The sequence below is a fragment of the Cetorhinus maximus genome, chromosome 24 (assembly GCF_964194155.1).
Source record: "Cetorhinus maximus chromosome 24, sCetMax3.hap1.1, whole genome shotgun sequence".
Classification (NCBI taxonomy): Eukaryota; Metazoa; Chordata; class Chondrichthyes; order Lamniformes; family Cetorhinidae; genus Cetorhinus; species Cetorhinus maximus.
Window position 1 is genome coordinate 40066733 of NC_135902.1, and position 15019 is coordinate 40081751.

Genomic DNA, 15019 nt, shown 5'->3' on the forward strand with positions numbered 1-15019 from the left:
CTTGCGGAACACCTTCCCTCTGTCCACAAGCATGACCCAGACCTCCCTGTCGCTTGCCATTTCAACACACCACCCTGCTCTCATGCCCACATGTTGGTCCTTGGCCTGCTGCAATGTACCAGTGAAGCTCAACGCAAACTGGAGGAACAGTGCCTCATCTTCCAACTGGGCACTTTACAGTCTTCCGGACTTAATATTGAGTTCAACAATTTCAGATCATGAACTCTCTCCTCCATCCCCACCCCCTTTCTGATCCCCCTTTTTCCAAGAATGTATCATTTTTTTACAAATATATTTTTCTTTTCCCATCTGTTTTAAAATTTATTTCGATCTATTGTTTTATCTCCACCTTTTAACCCATTTCGATCCCTTCCCCCCATCCCACCCCCCTAGGGCCATCTGCCACTGGCTTGTCCTGCTTGCTACCCTGAATGCCCCCATTAGCACATTGCTTAGATAATATCACCACCGTCAACACCCCTTTGTCCTTTTGTCTATGACATCTTTGGCAATCTCTTCTTGGCCTCCACCTATCACTGGCCCCCTATCGAGCTCTACCTGTCTCACCCCCCCCCCCCCCCACCAGCTTATATTTCACCTCATTTCTCTACGTCCTTAGTTCCGATGAAGGGTCATGCGGACTCGAAATGTTAACTGTGTTCCTCTCCCAGATGCTGTCAGACCTGCTGAGTTTTTTCCAGGTATTTTTGTTTTTGTTGAGTAAAATTCTGCCCACCATGCACGCCAGGCAGTGCCCAGCGAAATCACCAACAGATACTTCCCTTAAACTGACCTAAACAGTCCGGACAGACAAAAACTGGGTATTATTATTATAAACAGGTAAACGATCGCCACAACCTCTCCAGCTCAGGTAAATGGGTGTGGATTTGCCTTCCACGCTTGAGTGATTAAACTAATGTATGATGATGTCTTTAGTGTTGTGTTTTACTTCATATGTGTCCTTTTTCTTGTGTTAAGAACTCGATTAGTTTGTGGTAGTTTCCACATTCCTGGCATCTGTTTACAAACTCTGATCACATTTGCCGCCCTGATTTTGCAACCCTATATTCATCGTCAAACACAAGTTTCGTTTCTCACACTGGGGAAATCGAAACTTGTGAGCTCAGCTGACACCCTATTTCTCTGCAGCCGAAATTGAAAGTAAGAACACATCATGAGGGAGGATATTGATTAGCGCGAGAGAATATTATTTTCGTGCATTCTGACCGTGTCAAGTATTCCCAAATGTAAATAGTTGGTTTTATTTTCCGAGCGACCCTCAATTTGGTGACGTCTCTTCATGGTTACCCCGCCTTTCTGTGCGGTGATTGGTGAATGCGCCCACGGCTCGCTTTCTGTATGGTCAATTCTGGCATCAGTCAAATAAAACAGTCCAATCAGCTTCACTAAGATAAGAGGGACTCGAAATCACTCTGTTGGGTAAACATGGAGCCAGGCAAGTGCTAAACCAGAAGCGCTGCCGCATCCTTAAACTAAGACTGGGTGAGTGAGTTGTTAAATAATTGCAACTATTCCAGTTCATCAACACTTGGTGAGTAATATGTTATTTATATTTTACTTGCCCAACGCAAAACTGCTGCGTGATTCTTTAAAAAAATACGTAAATGCATCTTTCCTGTCGAGTTGGAAATAGGGTGAAGTAGAGAGGAACTGTCTGATGTGTCTTATTGCAAAGATCGGAGGAAATAGAGAAAGAATAACAATCGTTTGGAGAGAAGGTAGTTGATTTGAGCCAGTGCACATAAGTAAAAATCTGCTGGATCTGTGGGATCATGCACAGAAGAATTCTCAATGTTCTTCAATAAGTCAGGATGGGCGTGTGGGATTGTTTTTCTGTATGCCAATGACATGGCACCGCCACAGAATGCAAGGAAGCAGATTCTGGCGTCCTTATGGCTTATTTCCACAGGGAATTTCCAAATTCGGAAAGGTGTGGCTAAATCCAGGTTTCCTGTATTGGCTGAGGGGGGGGAGAAGGGAAAATGGCAGGATCTGTCACTAGATTCTCATGTTTATTCATAATGCATCTCTTAGTGGCCAGCTGCAAAGGGGTATTTAAAAGAAGGTAAAAACAATGTGCTGGAAAAACTCAGTAGGCCTGGCAGCATCTGTGGAGAGAGAAACAGAGTTAACGTTTTGAGTCCAATATGACTTCTTCAGAACAGAAGTTCTGCATTTCAGCAGTTCTGAAGAAGTCATATTGGACCCAGAACGTTAACTCTGCTTCTCCCTCTCCACAGATACTGCCAGACCTGCTGAGTATTTCCTACACTTTCTGTTTTTATTTCAGATTTCCAGCTTCCACCGTATTTTGCTTTTATTTTAGTCTTTAAAAGAAGGTGCTTGCCCACCCTGTTGACTGGAATGTGTTATATGGTCCATAATCTAATTTAAAACAAGGGAGAAAGTTTAAAATACACAAGCTAAATTCAGACCTCCAGAACTTTTCATTAAAACAGAGCCACATTTGTGGTATTAAACTGCCTACTTTCTCTTCAGTGCACATAGATCCATCGTGTGCAAAGAGTTGCAACTTTCCCAATAAATCTACATTCAAAGCTGGCATGAATTGAGCCAAAGATAAAAACAAAAAGCTAAAAGCTACTGCGGATGCTGGAAATCCAAAACAAAACAAAAACAGAATTACCTGGAAAAACTCAGCAAGTCTGGCAGCATCGGCGGAGAAGAAATCAGTCAACGTTTCGAGCCTCCATGGCCCTTCGGCAGAACCAGTAACAAGAGAAGCAAGGATTTATTGAAACTTTTGTTCACTTTCATTTTCTGAGCCAAAACTAAACATCCATTTTGAGTAATCCAATAGCATTCAGATCAGTTTACCAGTGTTTGAGATAATGTTGGCCAATTGTGCTCGTTTGATACAAAACCAAAATAGTGCAGATGCTGGAAATCTTAAAATGTAAACAGAAAATACAGGATGGTACAGCAGTGTGTACCATCTACAAGATGCACTGCAGGAATTCACCAAGGCTCCTTGGACAGCACCTTCCAAACCCACGACCACTGCCACCTAGAAAGACAAGGGCAGCAGATAGATGGGAACACCACCACCTGGAAGTTCCCTTCCAAGTCACACACCATCCTGACTTGGAACTATATTGCCGTTCCTTCACTTGTCGTTGAGTCAAAATCCTGGAACTCCCTTCCTAACAGCACTGTGGGTGTACCCACACCACATGGATTGCAGCAGTTCAAGGCGACAGCTCACCACCACCTTCTCAAGGGCAACTAGGGATGGGCAATAAATGCTGGCCCATTTATGAATTAAAATTAATTATGAATTAATTTAGAAAATACTCAGCAGGTCAGGCAGTATCTAAGAAGACAAAAACAAAGTTAACATTTTTGTTCAATGACCATTCTTCAGAACTGGAAAAGTCAGAGATATAACAGATTTTAAGCAAGTACAGAGGCAGGGAGGAAGGTCTTGTGTCATAGTGGGTAGCATCCCTGCTTCTGAGCCGGGAGCTCTGGGTCCAAGTCCCACTCCAGGACTTGATGGCCAAGGAAGGTGCGTTCATAACATGGCCAAACAGGTTGAGGATCGGTTGGTAAATACGCCAATGGCAGGTGGCAAAGCGGGAGAGATTCTGGTCAGCCATGTGATGGAAAGTAAATTTGCCATCACTATTCATAGCTCTGGACCACAACATACATGTAAAAGTGAATATTACTAAAGCAACTCAGACCCCTTAGGGGTTTGGTTGGCTGGACGGCTAGTGTGGATCAGATTGTGCCAACAGCATGAGTTCAATTCCTGTTCTGGCTTGGGTGGATTGGGGACCTGTCTCTTTGCTCTACCTATGGTGGAGGTCGTGGCACTGTTGGTCGGACCTGCCAATATAGTGGGAGATAGTGGTGTAGTGAAAATGTCACTGAACTAGTAAACCAGAAGCCCAGGTTATTCTTCTGGGGTCACAGGTTCAAATCCCACCGTAGCAGCTGGTGGAATTTGAATTCAGTTAATAAATGTGGAATATAAAGCTGGACTCAGTAATGGTGATCATGAAACTATCATTGATTGTTGTAGAAACCCATCTGGTTCACTCATGCCCTTTAGGGAAGAAAATCTGTCATCCTTACCTGGTGTGACCTACATGTGACTCCAGACACACAGCAATGTGGTTGACTCTTAACTGCCCTCTGAAATGGCCTACCAAGTCATTCAGTTCAAGGACAGTTAGGGACAGGCAGCAAGTGCTGGTCTTGCCAGTGACGTCCACATCCCATGAAAGAAATATTGGAAGTGCTAGTATGGAAGGTGACATTGTCAGAACAGATGTGACGGAGATGGAGAGACCGGGAGAATGGAATAGAGTCTTTATAGGAAATGGGGTGGGAGGAAGTGCAGTCAAGGTAGCTGTGGGAGCCAGTGGGCTTAAAGTGGAACCGCTTTGATAGCAGTCTGAACCAGAGTGTTTGCAAACTTGGTGTCATATTTGACCCGAGATGAGCTTCCAACCACATATCTGCTGCATCACTAAGACCCCCATTTCTACCTCTGTAATATCACCTGACTTCGCCCCTGCCTCAGCTGATCTGCTGCTGAAACCCTTATTCACACCTTTGTTACATTCAGACTTAACTACTCTATGGTACTCCTAGTGACCTCCCACATTTTAGCTTGAGGTCATCAAAGATTCTGCTGCTCACATCTTAACTCACACCAAATCTCATTTGTCCATCACCCCTGTGCTCAACCACTTACATAGGCTCTCGGTTAAAGCATCATCTTGATTTTAAAATTGTCATTCTTGTTTTCAAACACCTCTGTGACCTCGCCCCTCCCTATCTCTGTGATCTCCTCCAGTCCTACCTCCATCCAAGGTATTTACATTCCTCTAATTCTGGCTCTGGAGCATCCTCGATTTTAATCACTGCACCATTGCGTTCAGCTACGTGGGCCCTAAGTTTTGAAACTGCTTCCCTAAACTTCTCTGCCTCTCGACCTAGCTTTCGTTTTTTTAAGATGCTGCTTGAAACCAGATTCTTTGACCAAGCTTTTAGTCACTTGTCCTAATATTTCCTTATATAGCTCAGTGTCATATCTTGTTTTATAATGCCCCTGTGAAGCACTTTGGCATACTTTATCACTTTAAAAATGGTAAATATAAGTTGCTGTTGAAGCTAGTAATTAAGTACAAGTTTTTCTATGGGGAGGATTTTCCCTTCGTGGGTAGACGCGGCTGCACAACAGTCCACCGCACGCGATCAGACCCCGAAAGCGATTTCATGATGGCTGGCCAATTAACTGCCAGCCAGCGTGAATCGTGCGCTGAAATGCTCAGCGTTGCCTGGTTGGGGAGGGAGGAGGACGAGTGCGGAAGTCAGCCCATGCGCGCGGCTGTGCACACGGAAAGCTCCCTGAAGGCACAGAGCTGCCTCAGGGAGCTGAAGATCTTCGGCATGAAAAATAAAGTTTTCAAAAATAAGGAAAACATTTCCCCTCATGTGACCCTGTCACATGAGCAGGGACATGTTGCAAATGAGTTCTGAAAACTTTTATTGTATTTTTAATTAACATCGGAAATCTCATCCCGCCCATGGATGAGGTTTCCTCAAAAATCGAAAGGCCGCTTGGCCTATTCACCCGCCTGCCAACCATAAGGCTGGACGGGCAGGGAAAAGTTCTATTTAATGAATCGATTGACGGGCTTAGCAGCCCTCTTAATTATCTGTGGGCGCGTTGCTGACTCCTGCGCGCGTCTGCTGACCGAAACATCACGCGAGTTCACGATGCTGTCGGGAGGCTCACCTGACATTGTCACACGCTATTTCACACTTGTGCGTGTTGGGCTCACGTCACACGCTGAGGTGAACATTCAGCCCCTATGGTTCTGATACTGCCTAACAGAACTGTAGATAGAAGTTATATTATCTGTTATTTAGAGCATTGCTAACAAATTTTGAATGGATTTCTGAAGGAACATGTTTAAATCTTGAAATCGTCCTAAGCTCTCTGTAGTGTACACTAGGAGCTATGAGCGAGACATTGTTCTTTTTAGTATGCCCTTTCTCCTTGTTTTGACCTTTGCAGAAACCAGTGGCACTGCTCACCGAGACTGGGAGCTCACTGTATGAGGGAATCACAAGGAGGAATTTTGTAAACTAGCTGCTGTAAACCAATGAGTGAATCACACATAGTATAATAGAATTTAATCGGGACAAAGTTCAAATTCAGAGGCTTTATTTGTTTGCACCATGAAGCTTTGCATTCTAGCTCTTTTATGTAAAGTTCCTGTCTGTGATTTTCTGTCAATGTGAAAAGGTTTCATTGACAGCATTTGTGTTTGTATTTTTGTGCGGCAAAACCCATTTTTTGAAAAATGATGCGTTTTTACATTCAAAGTCTGCATCGGTCATTATGGTTAATAGGGCGTTTAGATTGATGAGTTATTATGTTTCGAATTCTGCCATATCTTACAAGAGAAAGGAGTCAGTTGCTTGAAGAACCAATGCAAGTCATGAATTGCTAATATTGCAACTGTTTGTGTGCTTAAAATGACAAATCAGATAGAGATAACACATCAGATTTCTTCTTCAAGTGAAGAAGACTTATGTCTAACTTTTAGGCTCAAATTCACTTCCTCATAATTCCATGCATACACTTTGATATCTACTTCATATTAAAGACAGCATCAGACTCATGTTTGAAAAAAATTATCCCTTTAGAATAAAAGGCACATATGCTTGATCTGGATCAAATTCCATCTTTGACTTGCTGGATTGGTAGGAGGGCTTGGATTGAGTAAAGTGGTCTTGAAACCAGTTCCTCGTGTGTGAGGCGCTGGGGGCCATTGCTAAGCCTATTTCTCTCCTTAACAAAAACAGAATTACCTGGAAAAACTCAGCAGGTCTGGCAGCATCGGTGGAGAAGAAATCAGTTGACGTTTCGAGTCCTCACGACCCTTAGACTCGAAACGTCAACTGATTTCTTCTCCACCGATGCTGCCAGACCTGCTGAGTTTTTCCAGGTAATTCTGTTTTTGTTTTGGATTCCCAGCATCCGCAGTAGCTTTTAGCTTTTTGTTTCTATTTCTCTCCTTGTCTGCATTCACTCACAAGCGTTTTGTAGCAGATTAAACTGGATGGCAACCAGAAGTCGAGGCACTGGCTGATTTCTCCTTCCCAGTCCAGTGACGCTGAAGGCTGTTGTAGCGCCTTCAACAGTGCTGTGACTAAGATAATCTTGACTTGGCATGTCTGATCAAAATTGGGATGTTCCTGAAGCTTATCGCTGTTCAGTGAAGTGAATTTAATCACTGAGCCATCTGCATAGGCCTGTGTCTTACTTTGAAATATTGTTTATATTGATATAATACACAAGCCAGCCTTCCCGGATGGCTTGATTTGGTTTCTCAGTAAAATACCGTTACTGGTCCTCATACCTGTTGAAATTATTAATGGCTCAGCTGTAATCTTCTCCCTTTTAGAAGTCCTAAGAAGCTCATCCCCTTGTCCCCTTCAATCACTTGTCCATGCCTAACCTTCCTTTTCTTCTTTAAGCTTTTTGAATATGTTGTAGTTTCCCAGCCTGCCTTTCCCAAAATATCCTGTCTGAATCCTCTCAGTCCAGCTTCCAGTTTGCTCTGGCCAATGTCACAAATGACACCGTCTTGTAATTGTGACATTGTTTTCCTCAACCCCTCCGTGATTTTTCATATAGTTGACTGGAACATCCTTCCCCATGGGATTGCTTTCATATGATTTCACATCTGTCTGTCCTGATGCAGTGAATGCATCTGCAGAACTGTCTTCTCTTCTCAATACAGAATACTCATTTTTAAAACTCTCCCAAGATATATCCTTGATCCTTCCTCTTTCCCACTGATATGCTGCCCATTGTTGACATAACCCATATTCATGGGGTCAGCTTCCATCTATACCTGGCTTTACTTCTTTATCACAAGTCATGACTATCTCTATGACTGTCAGACTGCTTGTCTGTCATGGTCATGGATGAATAAAGATTTGTATCACCTGAGCATCAGGAAGACCATAGACATAATTTTCTGCCCTAACAACAAACTCAATTCTCTTACCGTTGATTTCCTTGATATTTTCAAAACTCTTGTCAGTATTTTATATTCATGTTACTAAGTACTGTCTAAGTATAATGTACTAATGTATAATGTCCATTCAAATATTATTTCAGTAAAAAGAGTTCACTCTAAAACTTTTTAGATGTTGAGATTGAAATGGAAGACAGCATTGTGCAGCCTGTGGTGGCACAGCAATTCCAAGAAACATCTGGACCAGACTCATCCACATCGCTTACTGATCACATTCCCGTCCAAGTGCCAGCCACTTTAGAGTCTGCATCAGCTGCAATTGAAACTGTAGACTCTGATTTCATTGATGCATCTGAAACTCTAAGTGAGCCCATAATTCCCTCAGAGACCACCACCAACAGACTACTAGCTAATGGAGAAACAGCTTCTCTCTCATTTTCTGAAAACTCCATTCAAGGAAGTACCTGTCTTCCAGAATCTACAGAGAAGAGTACTGAGGTACAGTTTTATATCTTTGTGACAAATGCATATTCCCTAATGCACAATGGCCAGATAAGGAGAACTTACCACAGGGTGTCACATATTAAGATTGCAAGAATATTTATTATTAATTTAATCATGTCTTGCCTCGCTTAATAACAATCAAGGCAGTTTGTTGCAAGAAAGCGAGCTCTGTAGTGGCAATATCTTGGCTGACAAGACAAAGTGGAGGAATATCATAAAAACTGACTAACTGAAAATTCCCATAATGTACTTGGCTTATTACACAGGAGCACACACTTCCTCTGTGCAATACACACACACATTGCCATTGGATTTGATTCCATAATAAAATAATAATAACAGCAACTTGCATTTATATTATGCCTTTAACGTCAATAATGACCCCAAGGCACTTTACGAAGATGTATTCAGATAAAAGTGGACGGTGAGCCAAAGGAGGAGATACTGGGAATAAAATGTTAAATCGGTCTACTCCAGCAGCCCAAAATGAGCTAGTAGCAAATGGGCAGCCAATTTTTATCATGCCCAATCTTAATTCTTACCATTAAAATTCACGGAACAGTAGTTCAGACTCTTGTAAATATTTATTTCCTAACTTCACTGTCACTTGAAATTAAAAATCTTGGAAATATTTTGCAAGTCCAATGGAAAATAAAAACTGGTGCAGTGTATAACAGGCTGTCGATCTGTTATGAGCCTATTTCACACTGCTAACTTAGACCAATTTCACCCCCAGTCCAACCAAAAAAAAAAAATTTGGTCAAACAGGTGGGTTTTAAGAAGGGTCTTTAAAAAGAGGGAGCGGGAGGTGGAGGAATTTAGGAAAAGGATTTCAGCATGAGGGGTCTAGATGGCTGCTGGTTGTGGCAGGCTTGGGTCAGGTTAGGGGGAAGTGAGTAATGTATAAGAGCTCTGAGTTGGAGGTTAAAAACTTTCTGGAAGGATTTTTTAGGGTTGAAGGAGGTTACAGAGATGGGGAGGGTGAAGCCATTAAATATAATGAGTATTTTAAGTTGAAGTGAGATGCTTGAAGTTGACAAATGCCAATGAACCAAATTCAGTAAGCGAGGAGCAGAGAAATCTGGCAGGGGTGAAAAAAACCCACAGTGGTGGGGAGAGCTCTGTAGAATATGAAAGTGGATTTTACTTCTCTCCACCCAGTGGAAACCACATGTTTAGGATAAAAACAAAGTGGCCTACTTAGTGCTTTGAGTGGCATGGTTTATAAAAGGTAATTTTATGTACCTTTAGTTCCAGCAGGAAACATTATCCAATGAAGTGAACGAGATGCAGATTGCAAAACCACAGGAATTCCAGGAAACATTTCCACCAAATGCAGCTACGTCAGACGATCAGTGTTTCCCTCATCGAGATCCAGTCTCATTGGAGCCTACATCAGAAACAATTGAAACTCTAGACTTGGGTGACATTGATGTATCTGACATACCAAATGACCCAACATCTAACTCGCTGAGAATCATTGGCGATGCATCGACTTCCAGAGAAACACTTTCTCCCTCACTTTCTCAGAATGCAACGAAAGAAAGAACTGATCTACAGGAACCTGCAGGAAAGAGTACTGAGGTACATTCGATTTCACTGAATCCCAATTTTATGTTTTGGTGATTATTTGCATATCTTGTGAGTGTGGTTTTGGGGGAAAAGGAGTGTTTTCAGAGGGATTTTTGGTAGAATGAATGTAAGAGGATTTGCAATCATTTCTTTAAAACTTCGGAAACCTAGTCAAAGTGTCAAGACAATTATTGCAGACTGTGACAATTAGGAAGTTTGTGTTTACCTTGTATATTTTCCACATTCATTTTCTACATTTTTTAGTCAAAGTGGATGTGCTTTCCTCTTTGCTGTGGTTTAGAATGGAGAGTAGCCTAGCTGCCTACAAGGAAATAGGCTAGTCTAATTGAACTGGAAATCAGGCAGTTCAGGTGGCTTAGTTCTACATTAAGGTTGTTTTGCAAAATGGTCAACAAATACTGGGAACTCAGAAAAGTTTGAGCGCTTGCTCTTCAGCCTTCTGTGCAATGATTCCTATTATTGTGCCTTTGATAATTGATCATTGATTAGTCTATCTTCAGAGCCCACTGGAATATTTCCTGAACTCTTTAGCTCAGCATGAAATTCAAACTCTATGGATACATTGTCCACTAACATGATTTCTGGAAGGTCCACCAAGGAGCAAACCTGACTGTGTCTCCAAAATATCTTATTGCTATGAGATTCTGTTAGATGTGCATTCTAAAAAGTAATTTATTCTAAATTGACCAATTATGATTTTATTGTCTTTTGATTGCTGTGCTATATCTTTACATACCTTTTTGCTTCTTAATTTATTAAATAAATTTAACAAAGTACTTTAAATCAATATCGATTGCACTGGCAGCATGCTACTTTTTACCGTTCAAAGGGTAAGGGGTCCTATTCTGCAGTGATATAAATGTCATGCATAGGAGTCAGTTGTTAAATTGGGGATTATTATCCCAAGCACACCACGTACAAGCACAAAGGTTCAGTTTATACAGGATTCAATCAGCTCCAAAAACAGTCCTTTGGCTGCATACATGACAATTATTGGAAGCAAAAAGAAAGAAAAAAATAAACTCACATTTATGTAGCACTTTTCACCATGCCAGGACATTGCAACGCAGTTTACAGCCAACAAAGTACTTTTGAAGTGCAATCACTTGTTGTAGGAAATGTGGCAGGCAATTTGTGCACAGAAGGCTCCCGGAAACAGTAATGTGATAACGGCCAGATAATCTGTTTTAATGATGTTGGTTGAGGGATAGATATTGGACAGAATACCAAGAGCTTTCCCCTCCTCTTTTTCGAAATAGTGGCATGGTGGTCTTTGATGTTCATCCGAGAGGGCGGACATGGCCTTGGTCTAATACCTTATCTGAAAGACAGCACCACCAACAGTGGAAAGCTCCCTCAGTAGTCACTCCCTCAAACCCAATGCATAATACAGGCTACTGTCAGGGACGAAAAAAATGGGACAAAGATGGGTAATCAAAAGGTGGTAGTCAGATAATACGCATCTTGTACTTTAATTCATTAGACATTCTAGTGCAAACAACAATGTTGTACCACTCACTTGTGTTCCACCTTTTGTCCACAATCTGATAACAGGTTGAAATAGCAATTGTTATCCATTTTATTTAGCATGGTGGAATCAAATATACAAGATTCCTGAGGATTTTATCTGTGTTATGGAAAGTATGCTGTTGTATTATGACGAATGCTGTACATGCATGAATGCTAATGGTAAACGTGCATAACTATGGTTGCTCCTCAGTGCACACTAGTATTCATTTTTAAAAATTTCTCTATTTGAACAAGTCATAACCTGTTTCACTTCCAATGTTTCCCTAAATTAACACAATTAGAAAGGTCATGTTCTACCCACATGTGCTTAGCCCAAACCAAATTTGTTACATAGCAGAAATTTAAAGTATGATTTTTGTGCTGAGACTTAATGGCTGATAAGTTGTTTTTTGCGTCGCAGGAAAGCCAGAAATGGAACAGAAAGAAGAATGGAAACGATCAGCCTTCCGTTTTCCTGGAGAAATCAGGAAATTTGCCTTGTTTGCCTGAGAAAGAATCATCTGCAGATTCCACACGAGCTGAGGTTGCAAATCAGCAACATAAACTCAATGTTGCTGCAGCAGTTAAAGGAGGTGAAATATTACATTTCTGCTCAAAGTTATGCAAGGAATTGTAAAACTTGCAATAAAAAAGCACAGATATGCATGACGTCTACATTAAGTTTTGATAATGTAACGTAGATATCCCATTAAGTACTTATTACAAAATGTTGGAACGATAAAGGGACCAGTGCTGTTTCTAATGGCCATAATTGGTCTGGATTCATTATTCCATCTTTGGAAAGAGCAGGTTGACATGGCGAGCAACTCATACTCTGTAGTACACTCAGTACCATATATAGTGGTTAATTGCTGAATTGGGGCCTGCCATCCCATGCCCAGTATGTACAAGCACATAGGTTAATTAACCCTGACTGGAGTAATTTTGGAGCGAATAGACTAATGTCTATTTTCAATTGGTTTTATCAGGTGTGATGAATATTCCAGCTCTACTGGTGGAATAGGACTTACCTGACATCCACAATGAATATAGACCATCAAGTGATAAACATACAAGCCAGAGTGTTCTAGGGGGACTTGATAGATTGGGTGATAAAACAAAAGCTGAACTTACTGATGATGATTACTTCACTGTTATGACAGATGATGAAAAAGACTCCCCTCTCCAAACAGATGTAGTCAGCAACACTGAATGCATGGGAAGTAAACGAAAGAAGAGGGTGAGTATGGAATAATGTACCAAGAAATTTTTTTCTGGAATCAGGGGCCTGAAACAACATTGTGGGATATGACTCAAGAGTGCCCACTGATCTGAAACTCCCCCCCTCTATTTTAGCAGCAGTATTGTTTTGTCTTAAGCAATTAACATGGCCACTAAAATAACTGAGAATAGTTGTATGAACGTATTAGATTTATTTGTTACTATCCCACAGAATAATTTCAGGTCTAATATTTCAACATTGAGAATAAGCAGCTCATTTATACTGTTGACCATTCAGTTTTTCATTTGTAAGTAAATCTAAAAAATTGCTAAAATATTGCTGAAAGGAGATATACGTTGCTGAAATTTTTCATCTTGCACTCATCGGGGCAAACGCAAGAATGCAAAATTTCAAACCATCACAACAATTTATACTACAGGAGAAAAGGGTGCTGATTCGTTGGCAATTCGACTGATTGGCCGAGGCATTGCCATGGAGAAAGCTAGGGAGCACTATAGGCTCCCCAATCAATTTTATGTTGCTTTCTCCATGGCAGCGCATCGGCCAATCAGAGTTCCAACTACATTTTTACTTGCAATCAGCCTGTCGCTGTTAGGAGGGGGCATTAGGTCAACCACTATCCACCAAAATTCCACACACCCTCACTAATAAGGCTGTTCCTAACACAAGCTTCAACTCTTTTGCCAAGGTGGAATTTTGTACTAAATGCAATTTAGTGGCACTTCCACTTAAGACCCCACCTTGGCCACCAGGCCACCAGGGAGGTGTCAGCTGTGGCTCAGTTCATAGCACCCTCGCCTTTGAGTCAGAAGGTAGTGGGTTCATGTCCCACTCCTGGAAAAAAAAAGTCAAGAACTGTGAATGTACTCAGAGTTACATAGTTGTTGGGAAAGATTTATTCCAGACCACACAGCTCAATACTCCCACCTTGGCCACCAGAAAGGTTATTCACGTAAAGTATCTGGTGAAAATTGCCTCCTTTAGCTTTGCACCGCAGCTAAACTTATGGCATATAAATCAGGTTCTAAAGCCCAAACTGGTCAAAGTGAAGTGTTGTGAGACTTGCCTTTCTCCAGAGGTCTTGCTCTTTGTTGTCTCAGTGTCATGTTGGGACCATGCCAATGCATTCAGCCTGAATTGACAATAACTACAGCATTGCTGTGAAGCAAAACTGTTTTACACTAATGCAGCAGTTACAGTGCAAATACACCCTTAAAGGCATCAACAAAACTGAACTGAAGATATCTAAGAGTGGTGTGCATGCTATTACTACTGTATTATCAGCCCAGCATATTGGTTCTATACATTAAAGATGGTATGTGACCATTAAACTGTTCTGAATTTTGACTTTTTATTTCTTTATATTTGGATTTTGTAGTATTTTATATTTCTAAAAAAAAACAGCAAACCAATTTTATTACCTGTTGAAAAATAAAACCTCTTGAATCCCACACTCCAGACATAATGCAATTTCATGCCGAGTTCATTTGTTTACTTACCTGGAGCAGATTGTTCATTAATGTTCAGTGGGTTATTTAACAGAAGAGGCGCAGAAACCGAAGTAGAAAGAAGAGGAAAGACTCAATTAATCAAACTACTGCAACAAACCAAAAGAAGGAGTCACCAGCTAATGATTCAGCTGAGACAACACACGGAGAGCAGGCAGATGGTGAGCGTGACCATGATACCAGTCAGCTGGGCCACTCTGGTGAAGGTGAGGCACTGATACCTAAAAAAACTTCATTGACATGTTGGTTCCAAGCAAAAGGGAAATGGACTATTTACCACTGCATTAAAGATTTTACAGTATGAAATCAGAGCAAACTGAAGACACCATGGTCAGAATTTTACGGCCCAGTTGCAGCGAAGACAGGGCCATAAAATGTGGTGATCCATTCTAAACTCCACTGACTTCAGCGGGACCATAAAATCCCACTGTTGTAAAATTCCACCCTATGACCAGAATATAACACTCGTCAGGCAGGCACCCGCCCGATCTGACCGAGCGTAAAATGACGCGCGATGACGTCGGGTGAGCGTCCCGACGTTTTCACTCGCACAATATTTCGCTCGGCGGGCACACGCCGGAGTCGGCAGCACGCCCGCTGACAATTAGAGG

The 15019-nt window shown here is 41.6% G+C and overlaps 1 protein-coding gene across 1 annotated transcript in view; it reads left to right on the forward strand.

Moving 5' to 3' along the window:
- Positions 1-1098: 1098 nt before the first annotated feature.
- Positions 1099-15019, forward strand: part of LOC144699829 (E3 ubiquitin-protein ligase rnf213-alpha-like) — a 158955-nt gene continuing 145034 nt past the window's right edge. Inside the window, exons 1-6 of the mRNA XM_078571116.1 lie at positions 1099-1503; positions 8224-8549; positions 9807-10139; positions 12079-12250; positions 12821-12897; positions 14443-14614. Of these exons, the coding sequence (XP_078427242.1) occupies positions 8238-8549; positions 9807-10139; positions 12079-12250; positions 12821-12897; positions 14443-14614 (1066 nt within the window). The 5' untranslated portion in view covers positions 1099-1503; positions 8224-8237. The remainder of the gene's footprint in view (positions 1504-8223; positions 8550-9806; positions 10140-12078; positions 12251-12820; positions 12898-14442; positions 14615-15019) is intronic.